We start from the raw sequence: 25,540 nt of genomic DNA, 5'->3' as shown, positions 1-25,540 counted from the left end.
AGTTATGCAAAATATTCAAAGTCAATGAACCATGACTGAAGGTACAGGGCCAAACAATCTCCATGGAAATGAGATGTACCAATGCTCTTACAACTGCATACCAAATATCATTGACCTACCACCAGAGGATCCCACAAACTGACCTAATCACTAACTAATACATGTAAACTAAGCAAAAGTTTCAAAGTCAATAGACCATGACTGAGGGGGCAGGGCCAAATAATCTCCATGGAAATGAGATGTGCCAGTGCTTATCCAACTGCATACCAACTATCATTGACCTACCACTAATGATTCCCCATAAACTGACCTAGTCACAAACTAATACATGTAAACTAAGCAAAAGTTTCAAAGTCAATAGACCAAGACTGAGGAGCGGGGCCAAATAATCTCCACGGAAATAAAATATGCCAATGATAATACAACTGCATACCAAATATCCTTGACCTAACACTAGTGGTTCCCGATAAACTGATTTAACGATAAACACAAACTAATACATGTAAACTAAGCAAAAGTTGCAATGTCAATAGATCATGACTGAGGGAGCTGGGCCAAATAATCCTTACAAGACGGGACAGATAAATGGACGGATGGACAGACGCCCTGCATTTCTTTGTCCCATGCAACATGTTGCGCGGGGGACAACAAGGGACTGAGCTTAACCATTCTTGCTGATTTGAAGAGAAGAGGACTATAGAATAAAGGTGTAAAAACTATGGAGTTATTAAATGTTTGCAAAGAATTAAATTTCAAAGAACTTACATTGTGAAAACAGAGATTTTTTTACCTCACAGAGTGTCATCACAAAGGGCTTTTCGGGGTACCTAAATTACGGGATATTGAATCTCACTTCCTTAACCCCAAAAATTGAACCACACATGTGAAAATGTCTCAGCTTCAAAACAAGCCATCATACATGTCCAAGTTTCAATATGGGCAGAGTTATTGAGGAGAAGGCTATCATTTCCAGCTACCTAAAATGAATTGTGCATCTTGACCCATTTAGGTGGTAGTTTCTGACAAGTAGAAAACATATAATGCATAGTTCATAAGTTGAAAATTATACAATCAAAATATATTGTTTAACCTTGGACCAATACATAAAGGCAAATATTTAGCCATTTCAAGGATCTATCATGCTGGTAATGTAGCATTAGCTATTATTTGTGTAGAACCTTGTAGAGTATGGAATTTAAAATCACGACAGTAGGACAATTTAGGATATTTCCCAATAAATAATTACAAAAGGACTTGTGATTCTTAACTGAACATCTTGGATGGAGAGTTGTCTCATTGGCACTCATACCACATCTTCTTATATCTACTATCTGTCAAATTAGTAAAATTTACTTAAATGATAACCTATGTGTCCAAGATTAATTGATTGTTCGTGTTTAGCGCCACTTTAACAATATTTCGTAGCAGTAAGTTTTTATTGGTGGAGGAAGCTGGAGGGAAGCATCGACCTTCCGGGTAGTAAAACTGACAGTCCTTTAGTCAACTATGTCAACCAGGTTAGGGGAGGGTTAGGCGCTCTAAAACATGTTTAACCCTGCCACATTCTTTATGTGCCTGTGTCCAAAGTCAGGAGCCTGTAGTTCAGTGGTTGTCGTTGGTTCATGTCTGTCATATTTGTTTTTCGTAAATTGTTTTGTTATAAATTAGGCCGTTAGTTTTCTCAATTGAATTGTTTCATATTTTTCATGTCGGGGCCTTTTATAACCGACCATACGGTATGGGTTTTTCATTTGAACTTTGGTAGATAGTTGTCTCATTGGCAATCATACCACATGTCCTTATTTTTATATGTGTCCAAGAGTATTCCTATGTTTATTATTTTATTTATTACACTCTAGCATTTTAATTCTTCTCTGATAAGAGTAATCCTCAGTCTACAGTCCCTTTTTATGGCAAAAGTTTGTTTGAAACTTCTACACTGATATCAATCTTTGAACACCACATTCTCTATTTCTTTCACAGATGCATAGGTAATACAGAGGTTCACCGGAAGCCCACTTCAGGCTTTCAAATCTCGTGAAAATTTAAAGATGTGAACCTGACCCTTTGGACTTTATACCTAAAAACCACGAGGATCTATCATGAAACTGTCTTTATGTGTACGCATGAATATAAATTGTGTTATAAGGCATTCATCGTTCTTTTTTCCCTTTCTTTTGTGAAAAGGGGGTCACAGTGGTGTTATTTCTTTAACATTGTATGTTGCCTTTGAAAATTAGTTGGGTGTTGGAAATGCAATATGTCGTTTAATAAAAATGTCTTGTAACTGTATTTTATATATTAGAATAGTTTTTTTCTTTCTTTATGATGATTGGTCAGTGTGTAAACATATTGTAGCAACTACGGCTGCACGCATGTCAGTATCAGATTCATGGCATGCGACAGCACAGAGAGGAGGGGTTGAAAAGGGGCTGCTCATATCTCAAATCTCATGGCTTTTTTCCCATTCCCCCCACTAAATTCCACAATAGAATGAATGTCACCCCCTCAGCAGAGCTATTTATTTATTACTCGAAAGCCGGCGGAACAAAATGTAAAATAAATGAATGAGTTCAACTTTTTGTAAATATGTTTCAGTGCGATCATTTGAATAAAAATGTTATTTTTCAAAATAAATATGAGGGTCTGGATGGGGGTCATTTATATCTTTATTCTTTAATTTTCAGACCATTTTTCTTAATTCTTTACTTAGTTTATACATTATTCATTTATTCTCAGTCTTTATAATTTAAAACCCCATTATTCTCTATTCTTCATTCTATATTTTTGCTTTTTTACTCTGTATTCGAATTCTTTAAGTTTTTTTGTCCTTTATTCTGCACTTTTTGCCATTATTATCTATCATCCTGATTCCATATAATGTATGTGAATACGAAAACCCGGAAATCGTCTCACCGTTACCGTTTTTTATAGCATGATGCAAAATCGAAATCTAAAATTTTTGTTGGTTTATGTTGCTCAGTCTTTAATTTTCTATGTTGTGTTTTGTAGACTAAATTGTCTTTTGATCATTTTTGTTTTGTTTTTTTATCATGTTTATAGCCATGACATTGTAAGTTTGATTTTGACTTATGAGTTTGAATATCCCTTTGTTTCCTCCAGCTCTCTTTCACAGCCAATTTGATTAATTAACATGTACGTAAATACTATGCTTGTTTGTTTCTTTTATTAATCAGTCATTGAGAAAGGAAGAATATAACTGTTTAAATATTTATTTTGATATAATGTGATTTTCAATAGTTTTTAATATACATAGATGTTCATGTATCACTGTACGTAATATTAACCTTAACTTAAGGTATTGTACTTGTTTTAAAATAAAGATAAATTGATAGTTAGTTGCTGCTATAATAAACTTTGCATCTTGTTTTATTTCAGAATCTGCCATGCAAAGAAACTAGTTTGAAGAAGAAAAGAAAAGATGAAGAAATTGACTTATTTTTTGTTACAATATATTTAAAATGTCACATTTATTATACACTTTGCAAATTTTTAAAATATATTCTGCTACCACAGATGAAAATTTATTATCAATCTGATCATGCAATTTTAAGAAAACATGCATGCATAGAAATTGGTTTAAACTTAAGCTGACAGGATGGTTAAGATGTTCTCAACTTAATTATATAATTTGTAAGTGCTCTTATAATCTTTAAAAAAAGCACAGGGTCAAAGAGCAAACTGATGAAAACATTTATTACACAAAACTTGCACCCTATTTCATAAATTTTGCTGAAAAATGACTTAGTTCCCAAGTTCATGTCAATGAATTTGAACAGTCAAAAGCCAAAAGATGGCCCTCGGCAAGAGCAGAGCTATACTCCTACACCTGTAATTTATTTAATGCCACTAATCATTTGAGTTGTCAATAACAGAGTAAAGCTAGATTTCTCTTAAACTATACTTAAATTTTACTTAAAGAAACTCTTAGAAAAAAATATTCTATTGTTAAAATCTTTTTAAAAAAAATTATCGCTATTTGCTTTATTACCGTATATGGAATTTAAGAAATATATCTATCACCTATAATACTTAAAGTCTTACTTTGACAGCCTGACTGTATGGGCCAATATTTGCTGGTGCCCAATGAGAGATACTCTGTACATGCATGGTATGTTTATCATCATCACAAGAACCGTAACATTCCAACTGCAACACAATATTTTCAGGCAGAGGTACTTGCACACATACCCTGAAAGATATTAATAAAGAAATCTATATTTCTAAGTGACAAGAAGTATTGCTGTGCTATGTCTTCATCAAAGTTCTATATGTATCAACTATAACTATTAACAAAATTATATTAAATATATGCTGTTTAAGTTCTTAGTATTAACCTACATTTAATTCCACAAGAATTCAATTCATTAGGACCAAACAATATAAAATTTGTCATCACGAAGAATTCTTCCATGAAATTATACAGATATATGTATTTTAACAGATGCATCCTAAAAAATGCAAGATATTGAAACAAGAGGATCCTAAGAACCTGATTACTGGCTAATTTATGCCAATTACATTCACTACAAACTGCTCAGAGTCTGAAAAGACCAGTTTTTGTGCTCGACCAGTAAAGTCGAGCACACATTTTACTCGACTAGTCTCGACATTGTCTCAACAGTACTTAACTGTACTTAATTGTACTCGACTAGGTCTCGACTTTACTTAATTAGTCTGATTCAGTACTTGATGATCTTGGTGTAGTCTGAAAAGGTCTCGACCAAGGCTCGACCAGTCTCGACCTGTCTCAACCAGTCTCGACCTGTCTTGACTAGTCTCGACTCAGTCTGAACCAGTCTCGACCTGTCTCGACTAGTCTGGACCTTCAAATTTAGTCTTCACTGGTATAAATCAGCCCATCTAACTAAATTAAATAATGATCTTACAAAATTCCAGTTTATTTTTTAGTTTGATTCATTGCTGTGAAATGAAAGAATTTAATTTATAGGTAAAAAAAAAAAAAGATTAAATTCAGATAGGCATCATTAATTTTTTTTACAACTTTTTCAAATCAACTTGGATTTTCATCTAACTATACAGCTACCTTGGTAATATATTAATCTTACTAGTCCCAGGTTGTTAAGAAGTTTGGTGTATTGCTGTCAAATTTAAGAATTAAATTAATCTAGGTCAAAAAAGCTAGGATTTGAAGTTCGGACAAAATAGAGATAGTACACTTTAATTTTTTTTATAACTTTTTCAAATCAACTAGGATTTTCATCAAACTATACAGCTATCTTAGTAATATATTGATCTTACTGAATCATAGGTCATTATGTAGTTTGGTGTATTGCTGTCAAATTTAAGGATTAAATTAATCTAGGTAAAAAAAGCTAGAATTTGCAGTTTGGACTATATTCAGATAGTACACTTTAAATGTTTTTATAACTTTTTCAAATCAACTTGGATTTTCATCAAACTATACAGCTACCTTGGTAATATATTGATCTTACTGAATCAAAGGTCATTATGTAGTTTGGTGTATTGCTGTCAAATTTAATCTAGGTCAAAAAAGCTAGGATTTGCAATTTTGGACAAAATTCAGATAGTACACTTTAATTTTTTTTATAACTTTTTCAAATCAACTAGGATTTTCATCAAACTATACAGCTATCTTAGTAATATATTGATCTTACTGAATCATAGGTCATTATGTAGTTTGGTGTATTGCTGTCAAATTTAAGGATTAAATTAATCTAGGTCAAAAAAGCTTGAATTTGCATTTCGGACTATATTCAGATAGTACACTTTAAATGTTTTTATAACTTTTTCAAATCAACTTGGATTTTCATCAAACTATACAGCTACCTTGGTAATATATTGATCTTACTAAATCAAAGGTCATTATGTAGTTTAGGGTATTGCTGTCAAATTTAATCTAGGTCAAAAAAGCTAGGATTTGCAATTCTGGACAAAATTCAGATAGTACACTTTAATTTTTTTTATAACTTTTTCAAATCAACTTGGATTTTCATCAAACTATGCAGCTATATTAGTAATATATTGATCTTACCGAATCACAGGTCATTATGTAGTTTGGTGTATTGCTGTCAAATTTAAGAATTAAATTAATCTAGGTAAAAAAAGATTGAATTTGCAGTTCGGACTATATTCAGATAGTACACTTTAATCAGAGTTCGCAAAAATGGTCGGTCTTGTCGGTCCTGTTGGTCAAAATGAGGCTCTGACCAGAAGGCTAGTGCCGGTCCCGATGACCGATGTAAAAATGGCCGTTGTAGTGCATATTTCGGCACTTTTTTACATCGGTTATTAGATGTACCGCAACTGTTTCCAATAAGTGTTTACATCGGTTATCAGATGTACCCGCTGCAAATTTTCAGTACTGGTTTACAGATTTATTATAAACAAACCGACGGGTCAAAATAAGTTTTCGCGAACTCTGCTTTAATTTTTTTTATAACTTTATCAAATCAACTAGGATTTTCATCAAACTATACAGCTATCTTAGTAATATATTGATCTTACTGAATCATAGGTCATTATGTAGTTTGGTGTATTGCTGTCAAATTTAAGGATTAAATTAATCTAGGTCAAAAAAGCTAGAATTTGCAGTTTGGACTATATTCAGATAGTACACTTTAAATGTTTTTATAACTTTTTCAAATCAACTTGGATTTTCATCAAACTATACAGCTACCTTGGTAATATATTGATCTTACTGAATCAAAGGTCATTATGTAGTTTGGTGTATTGCTGTCAAATTTAATCTAGGTCAAAAAAGCTAGGATTTGTAATTTTGGACAAAATTCAGATAGTACACTTTAATTTTTTTTTATAACTTTTTCAAATCAACTTGGATTTTCATCAAACTATACAGCTACCTTGGTAATATATTGATCTTACCGAATCACAGGTCATTATGCAGTTTGGTGTATTGCTGTCAAATTTAAGAATTAAATTAATCTAGGTCAAAAAAGATTGAACTTGCAGTTCGGACTATATTCAGATAGTACACTTTAATCAGAGTTCGCGAAAATGGTCGGTCTTGTCGGTCCTGTTGGTCAAAATGAGGCTCGGACCAGTATTTTGAAGGCTAGTGCCGGTCCCGATGACCGATGTAAAAATGGCCGTTGTAGTGCATATTTTGGCACTTTTTTACATCGGTTATTAGATGTACCGCAACTGTTTCCAATAAGTGTTTACATCGGTTATCAGATGTACCCGCTGCAAATTTTCGGTACTGGTTTACAGATTTATTATAAACAAACCGACAGGTCAAAATAAGTTTTCGCGAACTCTGCTTTAATTTTTTTTATAACTTTATCAAATCAACTAGGATTTTCATCAAACTATACAGCTATCTTAGTAATATATTGATCTTACTGAATCATAGGTCATTATGTAGTTTGGTGTATTGCTGTCAAATTTAAGGATTAAATTAATCTAGGTCAAAAAAGCTTGAATTTGCAGTTCAGACTATATTCAGATAGTACACTTTAATTCTTTTTTTCATAACTTTTTCAAATCAACTTATATTTTCATCTAGCTATACAGCTACCTTGGTAATATATTAATCTTACTGAATCCCAGGTTGTTAAGAAGTTTGGTGTATTGCTGTCAAATTTAAGAATTAAATTAATCTAGGTCCAAAAAGCTAGGATTTGCAGTTCAAACAAAATAGAGATAGTACACTTCAATTTTTTTTATAACTTTTTCAAATCAACTAGGATTTTCATCAAACTATACAGCTATCTTAGTAATATATTGATCTTACTGAATCATAGGTCATTATGTTGTTTGGTGTATTGCTGTCAAATTTAAGGATTAAATTAATCTAGGTCCAAAAAGCTAGAATTTGCAATTCGGAATATATTCAGATAGTACACTTTAGATTTTTTCAAAGCAACTGGGATTTTCATCCAAATCTATAGCTATCTTTATTACATATTATTCTTACAAAAAACAGGTTATTTGGTAATTTGGTTTATTGCTGTCAAATTTAAATATCTAAATTATAGGTATCTATCTGAATTTTGTCAAAACTGAAAGTTTTAGCCTTTTTTTACCTATTAATATGTCATTAAATTTGACAGTAATACACCAATATACAAAACAACCTGACCTATGATTCAGTAATATCAATATATTACTAAGATAGCTGTATAGTTTGATGAAAATCCTAGTTGATTTGAAAAAGTTATAAAAAAAATTAAAGTGTACTATCTGAATTTTGTCCGAAATTGCAAATCCTAGCTTTTTTTACCTAGGTTAATTTGAATCTTAAATTTAACAGCTATACACCAAACTACATAACAACCTGGGATTCAGTAAGATCAATATATTACTAAGATAGTTGTATAGTTTGATGAAAATCCAAGTTGATTTGAAAAAGTTACAAAAAAAATTAAAGTGTACTGTCTGAATTTTGTCCGAAATGCAAATTCTAGCTTTTTTTACCTAGATTAATTTAAATCTTAAATTTGACAGCAATACATCAAACTACATAATGACCTGGGATTCAGTAAGATCAATATATTACTAAGATAGCTTCATAGTTTGATGAAAATCCAAGTTGATTTGAAAAAGTTATAAAAAAAATTAAAGATGCCTATTTGAATTTAATCTTTTTTTTACCTATTAATTAAATTCTTTCATTTCACAGCAATGAATCAAACTACCAAATAGACTGGTATTTTGTAAGATCTATGTATAATTTAGTTAGATGAGCTGATTTACACCAGTGAAGACTAAATTTGAAGGTCCAGACTAGTCGAGACAGGTCGAGACTGGTTGAGACTGAGTCGAGACTAGTCGAGACTTGTTGAGACCTTTTCAGACTACGCCAAGATCATCAAGTACTGAATCAGACTAATTAAGTAAAGTCGAGACCTAGTCGAGTACAATTAAGTACAGTTAAGTACTGTTGAGACAATGTCGAGACTAGTCGAGTAAAATGTGTGCTCGACTTTACTGGTCGAGCACAAAAACTGGTCTTTCAGACTCGGAGCAGTTTGTAGTGATTTCTATTTCACCTTTTTTAAGCATACCAACATTTTTTCAGAGACAAATAAATACAGCTATATGAATTCATTCAAGTTATTTGTAAGTCTTATATTAAAAAGAAATTCAGTAGCAGGACTACATTAGTTATTTACATAAAGACCAGAGAACACATTCATTCATAAACTCTTCCAAGTAAATTTAAAAGATATTTCCAGTCTATCTATATTAAAATTATATGTATTATAATTGGAGTTTATAATGAACTTGTCAGCTCACTCTATTGGGTAGTTAATTATCTTTGCACACGGTCAATGACGTCACAATGCAGATTCCATTCTAATCTAATTTTTGCTACGTCATTACTTCACACGATGTTTGCGTATGATAAGTGTCTGCAAGAAATACATGAACTTCTATTGCTTTGGTCAGCTTTTTGACTTATAAATTATTCTTTGTTTCTTTATAAATCACGATGGATTTATTATCATATGGAATAACTTTGCTTATAGTGATGTTTTTATAAAATTTGGACATTAAATTACAATCTGTGTAAAAACGTTCAACTCGTTATGGCTTCCAAAAGGAGGGATAGTCGAAAAAGAACATGTGGTCCAGAGCTATACCCTAATAATCCCAATAATTGGACATCAACAGAGTTGAAAGCAAAATTAGCAACATTAGGAATTAAAATATCGGAGAATTTTACAAATAAACAATTGAAACGTATTTTCTTGGATGACCAAAAAAGTAGTGCAGAAAGTTCCGACAGTAGAAATACAGAAACAATCAACAGCAGTGCCACTTTAAATGCTTCCCAAGCATCAAATGAAGAAGATGATTTATTTTTTCCTCTACAATTACTCAGAATTCTGAACTTTCCACCCAAATTCCGACTGCATCTACCTCGCGTATGAATACCGTTGAGTAAACGCCTTTACCAGTAGTAGGTGCTTAATTCTGCGCATCAAAAATACACATTTCCGCCCAGGGCTGATCTCAATACTCTTGACTATGCTCTTGTCAATAATACTTTACAATTATGTCAACAAGTCATTGCCGGAGTTCCCAAACAGACAAGCAAATTCAACTTGCATTCTGCCATTAACTTTAACCCGGGATTAACATTTCCCGTCAACCTAAACGTAATTGGTGTTCCAAATCCTACGTTGGGAAAATTTGTTAACCCCAACCAGATGAATTTCCCAAACAGTTTCGGACAACATTGAGTTCCAATCTTTGCCATGCAAAACCAACAAGTGCAAATGTCTAAACATGGATATCCCGCCACAGCGTTTTCCGGTGTTGATATGGTATCTCCAGAAATTCGTACTAAAATGATCTCAGGTAAAGATATCAACTTAAACATTCTCCTTCTTCCGAACTATGGAACACCCAATAATTAAAAGTTTAAACGATGACCGCTTAAAACGAAATTTAACACTTGACGAATTTATTATAGCTTTTGGGAAGATACAAAAAAATAATGTGTCAAGTATTTCCAAACAGGGTAGAAGAATTAGATTCTTACCTATCCCACATCATCGAAATTGCCAATGTGTGGCCAGCAAAATGTTTTGAATACCACAAAATGTTTAGCGCCAAATGTTCAATTATGTTACAAGAACACAACATTAAAATTGACTGGTCTAGGGGTGATTTGGAGTTTAGACAAATGGTTTGTGCTGGCTCAACAGTCAATATGTGTAATTGCTGTTCCTCAACACTTCACAAATCATCTATTGTGTTCAAATAGCAGGGGATATCAGAATTCTAAAAATCAAGCTCATTATCAAGACAAATATGGAAGAGATATTGTTGTTCACGACGGAATGCAAATTTGCCATTATTCTAATCAACCAAAAGGTTGTGTTAAGCCTTACTGTCGTTACGCCCATGTGTGTAAAATCTGTAAGAAAAACCATGGAAAGTTTGAATGTCCCACAAATAAAGCTATGCCAGGAACTCAACAACAGGAACAAAACAAATCAGTCTCTACTAGACAGCTCAACACTAAATCAAAATGACTAGATTTTATTGATACAAAAGACGTTCCATCAACACCTATTAACATTGACCAACTAGAAATGGAACTTTTAAATCATCCAGATAGGCATTTTGTGAACTTATTATGTAATAGTCTTCGTTATGGATTTGATATGTTAGTTTCAGATGTTAATTTACCTATTTTTGAATGTAAAAATTCTTTAACTGCCAGGAAAAATCCTGAAGAGTCACAAATTTATTACAGCAAGAGGTTGATAAAGGTTTTTTTTAAGGGCCCATTTTCTCAACCCCCTGTTAAAAGTTATAGAGTAAGTCCATTGGGTATTGCAACACACAAGTATTAAAAAAAACAAAGGCTTATAATTGATTTATCATCTCATCATAATTTAGATGAGCACTACAGTGTTAATGATTTGATAGATAAAGACCTATGTTCCTTGACATACATTAAAATTGATGATGCTATTAATGTGATTCAGAGATATGGTTCCTATGATGTAAGGTGCATATATCAGATGCATTCAAACAACTTCCGATTAAAAAAGAGCAGTGGCATCTTTTTGTGTTAAGTGGAACAGTCAGTACTATCATTACGTTCGTTTACCCTTTGGGTGTCATTCTTGTCCCCATCTGTTTGACTCTTTATCTACCGGTACTAGTGTGTGCTGGATAGCTCAGAATAATTATGATATTAAAGTTATTTTCCATCTATTAGATGACTTTTTAACAATAGACAAACCTTCTGATTGTGGAGAAAGAACAATGGCTTTGTTAAGCCTAATTTGCAACAAACTTAATATTCCTTTGTCATGTAAAAAGACTGTGGGACCAGTTTGCGAACTTGAATACCTAGGCATTATTTTGGACACAATTAATATGCAGGCTAGACTTCCTTTAGACAAAGTGAACAGAATCACACAATTCATTAGTTTTATTTTAGATAAAAAATCTTGCACTTGTAGAGAACTTGAACAATTACTCGGACATCTTAATTTTGCTACAAGAGTAATTCTGCCAGGTAGGGCCTTTGTTACTTACCTTTATAGACTGATGTCTTCTGTCAAAGAGAGTCACCACTATGTTCATTTAAATAAAGAGTGCAAATCAGATTTGACAATGTGGCTACAATTTCTGTCTATGTGGAATGGAATTAACATGTTCTATGAATCTCATTTAACCTGTGCAGCAGACATGCATTTATTTACAGATGCTTCCAACTATTTCAGATAAAACTCTATATCTATTGCTTTTTTGAAGTTATATCCTATCGTGGTGTCAGCTGTTTTATGGGGAAAAGGATGGTCTAAAAAGCGTATTTTATTTCACTGTGACAATCTAGCGACTGTTATTATTTTAACTGAGGGTCGTTCGAAAGATCCTATAATCATGAAACTGATAAGATGTCTTGTTATGTGTGCAGCAAAATTTAACTTTGCAATTTACAGCAAGCATATGCCTGGAAAAATGAACTTAATTGCCGACTTTTTATCTCGTTTACAGATGAACAAATTTTCTCGTTTACAGATGAACAAATTTTATCAGTTAGCACGAGAGGCAGAGAAAGCACCAACTCCTTGTCCAAACCTGGAAGAGATTATTTGGACCTCGCAGTAGAAAATTTACAAGCTTTCGCTGTTCCAGATTCAACTTAAGCTTTGTACAACATGGGATATGAACATTATCTTAAGTTCTTACAACTACAAGGATCAACTTGGTCATCTTTCCAGTTACCACCTGTTTCCGAGAATTTGTTGATGCGTTTTATAGCTTTTTGCGAAACTCATAAACATCTGAGATATTCCACCAAAAAATCTTACTTATGTGGTATAAGTTTCTTTTACTAACTAAAAGGGGGTTTTAATCCATTAGAGAACTTTGTTGGTAAATAAAGGCAACAGTAGTATACCGGTGTTCAAAAGTCATAAATCGATTGAGAGAAAACAAATCTGGGTTACAAACTAAAACCGAGGGAAAAACATCAACTAAAGGAGGAAAACAAAGGAACAACAGGAAACCATTACCAAATTTAAAATCAGTATTAGCAGGTTTGACAAAGAAGCATGCCATTATGCCTAAGAGAATTCGTTTACCTATAACGTTTGACATTTTCCACAGAATGTGTTTTTTACTACGCAATTGTATTTTTGATGGTTTAATAGAAGCTGCATGTGTAAAGCCTTTTTCAGGTTTTTAAGATGTGGTGAATTTTCTGTTCATGATACAAAAATTTGATCCCGAATCAAATTTGTGTCTTAGTGATGTTCAAATATCAAATGACTGTATTTTTGTGTACCTAAAAAAATCTAAGACTGATCCTTTTAGATATGGTATTACTATTCTTTTGTTCAAAAACTCTTCAGATAAATGTCCCGTTGTTGTTTTACAAAAATACTATAGACTAAGAATGAGTATTTTTAGCAATTCTGAGTCCTTTTTTATTACTAATAAAGGTGATCCATTATCAAGAAACTTTTTCATTTCTCATGTAAAATGTACATTAGACAAATTAGGATTATCTAGTGAAAAGTATAACGGTCATTCATTCAGGAGTGGTGCTGCAACTACTTCCCACAAAGCACGACTGGAAGATCATCTTATTCAAACTTTGGGACGATGGTCCTCAGATTGTTATACCAAATATATTCATACCTCTCCAGATATACTTAGACAAGCTCAAATTTAAATGACCTCTACTTTGAACAATTAAAATTTGTACTGACAGCAAGGAGTGGATTGATTTTTATTTATCTCATTATTTTCAACTTGGGACTACAGCTGCAAGCATCTGTATTTGGCCATTTCGATACGAAATTTTTAGTCAATCTCTAAAAATTTTATCTCAATTCCAAGCTTCAAGATTTAGCTAGAGTTATCTCCCTTTGCATATAGAGATAGAACATTATACATTATTGGTTTAACTGTGCAGTTGTATAAGTCCCCAGTTGCCATGTTGTAAATAAATTTACATGTTTTTATATTCTTGAATAAATAATAGTTTAGTACTTAGTCTTTGTATATATTAGTATACTTCTCGTCATACTTAGTTTATTACAAACTACAGACATGTGTAGATTAGGAATTAAGGTTTGGGTTTATGCATATGAGACATGGCTAAAAAGCAAGAATTATCATTTCTGTGTTTAAAGAGTGATATGGGGTAAATGAAAGAGACATTAATTTGATATTAGATATAAACTAAAGGTTGTAAAGAGCCTGTGTCACTCATCCATGTTTATTTGCATCTTCCACATCGGACACGCCTCACCATTGTAGACTAGAATATAATTCATGACTATAACCTTTTTTGTTCTTAATCTTGTAGTGCTGATCATTTTTTTCTTTTTACTTGTATTGCTGATCTTTTTTTTTTGTTCACTTGTATAGCTGATAATGTTTACCGTTTACAGTTTCTCCATGTCTTCTATAGTTTTTTCCACAACAAAAAAGGGTAAAAATCGTCATTTGAGGACAATAACTCCTATAAGAAGACAACTGACAACTTCATCTATGCTGACCTATTTTCAGATCTTGTCTTGCTGATCATTTTTCTTTTTTAAAGTTTCTGTCTTTCTATTTTGATTTTTTAAAATAATAGGCAAAAACACAAAATATTACTAAAAATTGTCATTTAAGGACAATTACTCCTATAATGGAGTAGACTGAAGATTACTACCAAGATGACTTAATTGTTGATCTTGCCTTGCTGATCTATTTTACCATTTAAACTTCTATCTATCTATTATAATTTTTACGAAAATAGGCAAAAATGTAAAAAAAAGGTAAAATAATCATCATTTAAGGGCAATAACTCCATTAAAGAATCAACTGACGATTTTGGCAATTTGACTTAATTGTATATCTTGTCTTGTTGATCATTTTGCTTTTTACAGTGTCTATGAATATATATTGTTTTCAATATAATAAGCAGAAATACAAACAAGAGGCTCTCAAGAGCCTGAATCGCTCACCGGTAATTTTTTGCTTAAATCTTTCATCAATGATTATTTTTGCTTTTCAATATATATTAATGAATGGTGAAATGTTCTTTGTATCTGTCATATTTTCTTCAAAATCAAAGAAATGCATTTTACCCCTATGTTTCATTTTAGCCATAGTGGCTATGCTTCTTGATGTACAAGAAAATAAAATACAAAATTTATACAAGATACTCTGAAACTCATTCAGCCCAAGTTTGGCTGAAATTGATTCAGCAGTTTCAAAGGAGAAGATTTTTTAAAGTAAGCAAACTAAATGAACAAATTGTGAAAAATTGATTTTAAAGGGCAATAACTCCTTAAGGGGACAATTGACAATTTTGGTCATACAAAACTTATTTGTAGATCTTACTTTGCTGAACATTTTTGCTGTTTACAGTTTATCTTTATCATTAATAATATTCAAGATAATAACCAAAATCTGCAAAATTTCCTTAAAATTACCAATTAAGTGGCAGCAATCCAACAATGGGTTGTTAGATTCATCTGAAAATTTCAGGGCTGACAGAGCTTGGCATAATAAACATTTTTACATCCATCAGATTAGCTCTAAATGCTTTGGTTTTTGATATAAGCCAAAAATTGCATTTTACCCCTACGTTTAATTTTAATCATGGCGGCCATCTTTTTTACGAAACAGAAAATAAAACGTAAACTTTATTCTAGATACCCTTAGAATCATGCAGCTTAAGTTTGGTTGCAATTGGTTCAGTAGTTTCAGAGAAGAAGATTTTTTAAAGTTAGAAAACATGATAAACAAATTGTGTAAAATTGTCCTTAAAGGGCAATAACTCCTTAAGGGGTCAATTGACAATTTTGATCATATGAACTGATTTGTAGATCTTACCTTGCTGAACATTTTTGCTGTTCACAGTTTATCTTTATCATTAATAATATTCAAGATAATAACCAAAAACTGCAAAATTTCCTTAAAATTACCAATTTAGTGGCAGCAACCCAACAATGGGTTATCAGATTCAACTGAAAATTTCAGGGCTGATAGAACTTCACCTTATGAACACTTTAACCCCTGTCAGATTTGCTCTAAATGCTTTGGTTTTTGAGATATAAGCCAAAAACTGCATTTTACCCCTATGTTCTATTTTTAGCCATGGCGGCCATGTTATTTGACGAAACAGTAAATAAAACACAAACTTTATTCTAGATACCCTAAGAATCATTCAGCTAAAGTTTGGTTGGAATTGGTTCAGTTGTTTCAGAGGAGAATATGTTTGAAATAGTTTACACCAGACGGACGACGACGACGGACGACGGACGAGGACGGACGCCAAGTGATGGCAAAAGCTCACAGTTCCTTTGGAAAGGTGAGCTAAAAATTGGTAAAAATCAACATTAAAGGACAATAACTTCAACAAAGAGTCAAATGACAATTTTGGCTATTTGTAGATCTTATCTTTCTGATCATTCTTGCTTTAAAAGTTTCTGTTTATCTATTATAATTTTCAAGATAATAAGCAAACATTTTTAAAAATAGTAAAATTCGTCATTTAAGGGCAATAACTCCCATATGAAGTTGTTTGACAGTTTTGATGTAAATGTACAGTAGGTAGATCTACCTCTATGTTCTATTTTTAGCCATGTCAGCCATGTTGATTAGCAGGCTGGGTCATGGGACACTTTTTGTTAACTAGATATCCAAATGATGATTGTGGCCAAGTTTGTTTATAAGTTTGGCCCTGTAGTTTCAGAGAAGAAGGTTTTTTGTAAAAAATAAACGAACAAAGCCAATGACGAGAGATATACAAAGTGATCAGAAAAGCTACTGGTAAGCTAAAAATGTGAAGTTAGCTTAAAAATGGCATTTCAAGGGCATTTACCGTAAAAATACCTATAGTCAGATTTTTTCTAAAAAAAACATTTTATCCAGTAGTTTCAGAGTGGAAAGATATTTTAAAAAGTTTACGAAAACACAGGGACGATTGACACCAAGTGATGGCAAAAGCTTACATGGTCTTTAAGGCCAGTTGAGCGGAAAATAAGTAAACTATAAAGAGCCTGTGTTGTTCACCTGCATCTTCAACAATACATAGTTTTTTTGTAAAAATCATCATGAAAGGACAATAACTCTATAAAGAGTTAACTGACAATTTCCGTCATGTTGACATATTTGCAGATCTTGTCCTGCTGATCATTTTTGCTTTTTAAAGTTTCTATCTACATTTGTATCTATGATGCTTTTCGAGATATTAGGCAAAGACTCCAAAAAATGGTTATAACATCTTAAAAAGGTAAATAACTCCAATAACAAGTGGACTAATGATGGCGTATTAGTAAATCTTGTCTTGCTGATCATTTTGCTTTATAAGGTTTTTATCTGTCTATTATAGTTTTCAAAATAAGAAGCAAAAATGCAAAAATTGTGAAAAACCGTCATTAAAAAGGCAACTACTTCAATAAAGAGTCAACTGACGATTTCGGTCATTCTGACTTATTTGTAGATTTTGACTTGTAAGTCGTTTTGGCTACTAAAGTTTCTTTCTATCTTTTATAGTTTTTAATATATAAGGCAATATAATGTCCAGTGGGGTGCAGCTTGATACGACCGCAGAGGTCGAGCCCTGTACAGTTGGGGCATGTATAGACACTACGATCAAGTTTGATACAGTTCTGAACTTGGATTGTGAGTAAATATTTGACACGGCATATCCAAGTTCACCAAGAATTTAATTTATTTTTATTTTTTAATGGACGATATTACTTAGTTTTTAAATGCTCCATAAAGGAATTCAGTTTAAGATGAATTGGTGAGAAACCTTTTATTAAATTAATAAATAATTGTTTGGTGTTTGAATATTGCTACAAGTTGGGCACAGATGGATGTGTATGTTTGTTGAGGTTTATTTGTCATCTGGTAATGATTGAAGTTTTTAAACATATTGTGACTTTGGGTGATAGGAAAGGAGAGGATATTCATTTTTGTCGAGCCTTCGACTTTAGTCGAAAAAGCGAGACATAGCGATCCTACATTCCGTCGGCGTCGGCGGCGTCGGCGGCGTCCACAAATATTCACTCTGTGGTTAAAGTTTTTGAAATTTAAATAACTTTCTTAAACTATCCTGGATTTCTACCAAACTTGGACAGAAGCTTGTTTATGATCACAAGATAGTATCCAGAAGTAAATTTTGTAAAAATAAAATTCCATTTTTTCCGTATTTTACTTATAAATGGACTTAGTTTTTCTGCCAGGAAATATTACATTCACTCTGTGGTTAAAGTTTTTAAAATTTTAATAACTTTCTTAAACTATCCTGGGTTTGTACCAAACTTGGACAGAAGCTTGTTTATGATCATAAGATAGTATCCAGAAGTAAATTTTGTAAAAAAATAAATCCATTTTTTCCTTATTTTACTTTTAAATGGACTTAGATTTTCTGCCAGGAAACAACACATTCACTCTGTGGTTAAAGTTTTTAAAATTTTAATAACTTTCTTATACTATTTTGGATTTGTACCAAACTTGGACAGAAGCTTGTTTATGATCAAAAGCTAGTATCTAGAAGGAAATTTTGTAAAAAAATAAATCCATTTTTTCCTTATTTTACTTTTAAATGGACATAGATTTTCTGCAAAGAAACAACACATTCACTCTGTGGTTAAAGTTTTTAAAATTTTAATAACTTTCTTATACTATTTTGGATTTGTACCAAACTTGGACGGAAGCTTGTTTATGATCAAAAGCTAGTATCTAGAAGGAAATTTTGTTTTCTCCCAGTTAACATTACATTCAGTCTGCAGTTAAAGTTTTTAAACATTTATTAGATTCATAAACTATCCTTGATTTTTACCAAACTTGGACAGAAGCTTCTTACAATCAAAAGATAGTATCAAGTGGAATATTTTTATTGATTTACTTCCTCATTTTTGTTGAGCCTGCAATTAACAGAAAATATAGGCGAGACACTAGGTTCCGCGGAACCCTTACGAATTTTTCTTGACATTGTTCAGCTGTTACCACTTAGAAATTAATATTGGTAATTTAGCAATTTTAGGAATAAATGATACAGTGGAAATGAAATCCAGAAACCAGAAAATCCTAGTTTTTTTGCCCCTTTTCCGCCCCTAATTCCTAAACGATTTGGGCCATAACCCCCAAAGTCAATACCAACCTTCACTTAGAGGCATGGAACCGTGTGGTAAAATTTCATAGAGATCCATACACTTATACACAAGTTATTGTCCTGAAATAAGAACAATGCTTGTTTTTGGCCCCTAATTACTACCCAGCTACGACAATAACCCTGTATGGAACCTTGTGCTAAAATTTCATAGAGATCCATACACATATAATTAAGTGATTGTCTGCGAACTAGTAAAATGCTTGTTTGTGACCCCTTTTTGGCCCTTAATAACTAAACAGCTACAACAATAACCCTTAAAATCAATCCCAACCTTCCTATTGTGGTATGGAACCTTGTGCTAAAATTTCATAGAGATGCATACACTTATACTCAAGTTATTCTCTGCGAACCAAAAGGTCTTCGGACGACAAGAAAAATGCTTCTTATTGGCCCTTAATTACTAAACAGCTATGACAATAACCCCCCAAAATCAATCCCAACCTTCCTACAGTGGTATGGAACGTTGTGTTAAAATTTCATACAGATCCATACACTTATACTCAAGTTATTGTCTGCAAACCAAAATGTCTTCTGACGACGACACAGACATCGACATAGCATAATAGAACGCAAAAATTTTGGGGTCGTATAAAAATGAAAAAAAAAAGAGCTAAAAATTGACATTTAAGGGCTATAAATTCTAAAGGAAGTTTTGGCATACATGGACAGCAGGTAGATGTCAACATTCTCAAAATGTCTACCCCTGTAAGATTTTCTCTATTCATAGTAGTTTTCAAGATAATAGACAAAACTTGCAACTCACTCCTATGTTCTTTTTTTAGCCATGTCGGGCAATCTTGGTTGACAAGCTGGGTCATTGGACATATTTTATTAAACTTGATACCCAAATTATGATTGTGGCCAAGTTTGGTTAAATTTGGACCAGTAGTTTCAGAGGTGAAGATTTTTGTAAAAGTAAATAGATGATGATGACGGACGACGGACACCAAGTAATGAGAAAAGCTCACTTAGCCTTTGGGTCAGGTGAGGTAAAAATCAATAAAGTTCAATAACTACTATAAGTAGTCACCTGATGAATTCGTCTATATTGACATATTTGTAGTTCATGTATTGCTGATCATTTTCGCGATAAAAGATTTCTGTTTGTCTATTATAATTTTCAAGAAACAGAAAAAATGCAAAAAACTGGTAAAAATAGGGCAATAACTTCATTAAAGAGTGGACTAATGGTTTCAGGTATCGTTTCTAATTTTTTAGATTTTGTCCTCCTGATCATTTTTGCGATTGAAAGTATTTCTCCATCTATTACGGTTTCAAGATAATAGGCAAAAAAGAAAAATGCCCCAATGATTGGAGTCAAGTTTGATTCCTTTTGGTCCAGTAGTTTCAGAGAAGATTTTTCTAAAACTAAACAGCTGACAGACGACAAATGATGGACGCCAAGTGATGAGAATAGTTCACTTGACCCTTTGGGTCAGGTGAGCTAAAAAGGATTGGTTAATCATAACTAAAATTTTGTTAAAAATTACTTGTCGTCTACAGATGAACAATTACGGTGATAAATCTATAAAATAACACAATATTTTGTAGATGTCATATATAATATATACAAAGTAATTTTATTAGAAGCTTTTACAACATACCTGGCAGGTGGATTTAATCCAAAATATTTCTTGTATACATCATTAATTGCTCCGAAATCATTCATATCACTAATGTACAGATGTATCATACATAGGTCACTTAAGCTCCAGTTTCCAGGAAGCTCTAACATGCATTCTACCAAAAGTAAAAGGATGGTTACCATAGCTCTTGTCATATGAAATATAAAGCTTCAAACAAAATATTATCAAACAGAAATACCATATAACGTTATGATATAGAGTGGACCCCAGTGAAAAACAGTAACCACGAAATAACTTAGGTCTGAGAAACATTACAATATATAGCATTAGGTTGAGGAATATAATAGAGAATGGAAACGGTGATACACACCAAAGGAACATCACCGTCCAAAGAGGGAAAAATAATGATAGAGTTTCCCGTGTAAAACTGAAATATCCAAATCTAGAAAAGGACAACTATTGCTATCTGTATTAGATTTTTTAAAAGTAAGTTCCTTTGGGTCAAGTTCCGCAGTAATATTAGAAAATTAGATAATGCTTCATTATCTATAGCAAAAATATCATCAAGGAACAGTAAGTGTTTTTAGATTTGTTAATTAAATGTAATTTGGAAGGATTTTATCTGAGTTTGGTCATAAACTGTGATTCATAACAATAAAAGGAACAAGTCTACTATTAAAGGGGCACAATTGGTGCACATAGAAATACCTACAACCTGTCGATAAACGTTCATAGATGTAGTCAATGAGAAAACTTAAAAGTTTAAATCATCTCATCTCATCACAGTTCCAGTTTTTTTTATTACAAAAGAAGGGTTTATATGAGTTGCAGCAAATAAATCTGCAACCAGATTTGTCAAAGGACCATTAAACTAAATAAGAGAACTTGTGTTTGATAAGATTGTGTGATAGTGTAGTGTAGAGTGGAAAAATTATAACTGTCAACTGAATTGAATGAACCATCAAAAGCACATAATTTATCCAAAACACCCAAAGAGTTTTAGACACTCCAAAAATAGTTAAATCTGTTACTTTCATATGCTTTATTACAAAAATCAATAACAAGTTTTTGAATAGAAGTAAGTTAACTGCACAGAAAGATTAGTAGTAGAACACTTACTAGAAGCCGAGATGAAACGAAATTTGAACAGGTTCTTGTGTAGCTTAGAAGCCAATACATAGTAAGGACTTTCAGTTTTCAGAGGAGGCCTTACGCTGTGCTGTGGTAGCGACATGTGTTTTTACTATTTGACTCTCTTTGGAGCGGACGGTCTTGAATGTAGATGAATGCATAATTTCTTTCTATTGAATTCCGTGTAGTATTTACATCATACCACCACCACATTGTTGACTGCTTTGCTTGTCATTACAAACACAAAACGATTTGTGAGTACTAGTACTTGAAATTTGTTTTTGATCCTAGAAATGGGGGTATTACTTACCCGTTTATTTATTTCTAAATTATTTTCCAAATGTAATCAGAAATTTATCAAAATATGAATCAAGTGACATTTTTGTCAGACCCATGCTATATCAATCTTTAAAGACCGAAATGTTGCAAAACACATATCCTACCTCCATGACCAATATGTTGTTGTCCCTGCAGATAAAGCACCAAACAACATCGTTTTTGCAGAGACATATAATACATGCTCGTCAAACTGATATGTACGGATAGTAATGCAGCTTCATACAAAATATCATTGATCTATCACAAGTAGTTCTTATCAAACTAACTTTAGCAGAAAACTTTAATAACAAATGTTGATGCCGTCGTCGCCGTCGCCAGAAAAGCAATCCCTATGTCTCGCTTTCCGCAACTTTCGTCCCAGGCGAGACAAAAATTAAACTTCTACTGGATTTATTATACTTATAAGAATTGATAGGTGGCTCTGTGTTATCAAAATATGGAGGCATAAAGTTTTGAACAATACAATGGAACAGTCTATGTTGACAAAATGCTGTTAATATACATCTACACTCAAATTAAGGACTAAAAAACGACATTGTACCACACTGGCTATAAATATTATGTGATTGGTTTTTGACCTTGATATCACTGCTGGTGGACTGTTGTTAGTTCCAGGGGTATCAATAGCCCAGTAGACTGTACTTAAATACGTATATTGTGTTGTTAAATTATGCAGTTAAAAAAATTTTGGAAAATATTTTGAATTAGGGAATATATTTTCCTCATGTAAATCTCTGATTCCGTGTATGACTTTGGCTACACTTTTTGTCCTGTTCATAAGCTCTTCAACTTTGTACTTTATTTGGCCTTTTTGACTTTTTATATTCGAGCGTCACCGATGAGTCTTTTATAGACGAAATGTGCGTCTGGCGTAAAATAATTCAATCCTGACATCTTTGATGTGTTTTTGTTTTTGTTTTTTTGTTTTAAATATTTGGATTTTCAAATATTTTGGCCATGACCATCACTGAAGAGACTCTTTTTGTCGAAATGCGCATCTGGTGCAGAAAAAATTGTACAGTTAATGTTATAACATAATAATGATGTCTACCATTGCTTTTAAATATAGATAAAAGATCATCAAGTGTAAATGTTTATTTCGTTGATTGCGGTTAGTACGATTGCCATGAGATCTATGATTACGTTGTCTTTTATCAACAATAGTTATGATATCAATAGAGGAATTTTTAGATATGTTCCCTAGTCATTTAGACCTAGTGGACACATGTCTGTAGCCATTAAATCCAAGACAGTTTGTCAATTTTACGGAATCTTCAAATTGTTTATGTGATTGCCCTGGTTGTTTCTGGACGGTAGAAATAATATTATTTTAATATTGTGTTTGTGTTTTTCTAAATGTTGGTATATCAAAATTTTGAATTTCTTAGGTCTGCAGAAGTGGTATAGATGTTCTTTTGTTAGTTTGAAAAATTAAAGTCCACTTTGCCCTCAATGTTGAATTTTCATAAGTAGCCCTGTTTTTCATATACTATAAGTAATACGATTTTTTGTATATGTATGATTGTAAGGTGTTCATGTCTGTCTGGCAGGGTTCATCTGTCCTTTACCTCATTTTCATGGATCATTGATAATGTTAAATTTATGTGATACTTGTAGAAAAAACCTTTATATTACAGTCTTTCAACATAATTCAATCACTTTAAGTAAAGCAGTCAAGACATTTCAGTGTGTGTCTAGTAAGAAGTAATATATTTAAGAATTGACCCTTTTGGTGTCACTTGATCTTTTGGTAGTGGCAAACTCCCTTTCACTTGTGGAATCTCTCATGCCATTTATTATTCAATAAAATACATAAAGTAATAAGGAATTGCTTTGTGTATTTTATTGAACAAACGTAATTTTTAATAAATTGTTGTTCGTAACAAGTATGGTATTTAGTACACCTACACATTAATATGTAAATTGAATATTTGAGCACACATCATTAATGAACTTCCTTTACCTTTATGACCAAACACGGGATCTACAGAATATTCCCCTATATGCACCATGTTGTGTGCACTAAAAAAGATGGTTAAAATATAGCTTACCAATCAGTGATTACAGGGATTCAATTGCACTTTGTGTAAAGTTCACACTAACTTTATACTATATATTCTACGAAAAGTTTGTTTGAAATAGGTCTAACGGTTTCAGGAGAGATTTAAAAAAAAGTTACTACGACAATGAACACTCATGTCAATAGACAAATAGGGCCAATAAGCTAAATAAAAAAAGACAATATACAACGAAAAAAAATGTTTACATTATTAAATGTATTGTTAATGTCCTATACAATAATTCTATTGCATGAAATGATTTGTATTACTTGTAAAAAAGCAAAATTACTATATCAGATCTGATGCATAAAGTTTTACCGCATAATCTTCAGATTTACCTTTCAATTTATTCATTGCCAGACTTGTCATTTCATCTGTTGTTTTTCCTCTTTCTCTTTTCACTGTTACACCTGTTATCCAAATTTCTTTCTCTCTCTGTTTAACTTGCAGTTTTATCAAATCTTGAAAATTGTTGAAAACATTATATATAAATATACAGAGGTTCAGTATATTTTGTGTATTGTTTACATTAGGAAAAGGAGAGAAGAACATAGGCCTTAGTTCAAAACATTTACTCTACACCAGTGTTTACTGGCTTTCCATAGATCTTCAGGCCCAATTGAAGCTTGAGTTCATTAACATTAACCCTTTCATTCAGGGGCTGTATTATTTCTGGTCTGCCTGAAATTTGGTTTTTGGCTACAATGCCTTTCTATACTCTGAATGGTTTTTTTTTATATTTATTTTTCAGTATTCAGGCTTTAACTGTTAACAATCCCTTTACATTACCACCTGACTATGATTTAAAGGGTTTTGGTTAATAAAAACAAAAACAATTGACTACATTTATTCCACTATTGTAAGTATATTGTATGAATATGAACGTTATATGTGTCGCTGACATAGGTCTATGGGCATCCTCAACAATAGGCATAACACAAAAAAATAGTAAAAATTGTAATAAAAAGGCAATAACTCTAATAAGAAATCGACTTACAATTTCCACCATTAAACTTAATTGTAGATCTTGTCTTGCTGATAAGTTTTGATATTTAAAGTGTCTATCTATCTATTATAGTTTTTGAGGATATTAGCCAAAAACGCAAAAAAAAGGGAAAACAAAATCGTTATTAAAGGGCAATAACTCCAAATAAGTGGTCTGTTGACAATTTCAGTTATAAGGCTTATTTGTAGATTTTGTCCTGCTGATCATTTTTGGTATTTGAAGTTTCTATCTATGTATTATAGTCTTTTTCTTTATCTCAACTTGTACGATTCGCTCGTGTATGTAACAATGT

The 25,540-nt window shown here is 32.3% G+C and overlaps 1 protein-coding gene across 3 annotated transcripts in view; it reads right to left on the bottom strand.

The window, feature by feature from the left end:
* The window catches only part of LOC127698941 (uncharacterized), a 278,817-nt gene that overhangs the window by 90,825 nt on the left and 162,452 nt on the right, over positions 1 to 25,540 (bottom strand). For all 3 annotated transcript variants that reach the window (XM_052202712.1, XM_052202711.1, XM_052202710.1), the window contains exons 10-12: positions 24,581 to 24,703; positions 20,731 to 20,866; positions 4,066 to 4,213 (exon numbers count right to left, since the gene is read on the bottom strand). In XM_052202712.1, coding sequence (XP_052058672.1) covers positions 4,066 to 4,213; positions 20,731 to 20,866; positions 24,581 to 24,703 — 407 coding nt within the window. The remainder of the gene's footprint in view (positions 1 to 4,065; positions 4,214 to 20,730; positions 20,867 to 24,580; positions 24,704 to 25,540) is intronic.

Source organism: Mytilus californianus, unplaced genomic scaffold, assembly GCF_021869535.1.
Source record: "Mytilus californianus isolate M0D057914Y unplaced genomic scaffold, xbMytCali1.0.p SCAF_4, whole genome shotgun sequence".
Taxonomy (NCBI): Eukaryota; Metazoa; Mollusca; class Bivalvia; order Mytilida; family Mytilidae; genus Mytilus; species Mytilus californianus.
Note: the sequence above shows the minus strand (reverse complement) of the source record. Positions and strands in the feature narration are given on the sequence as shown.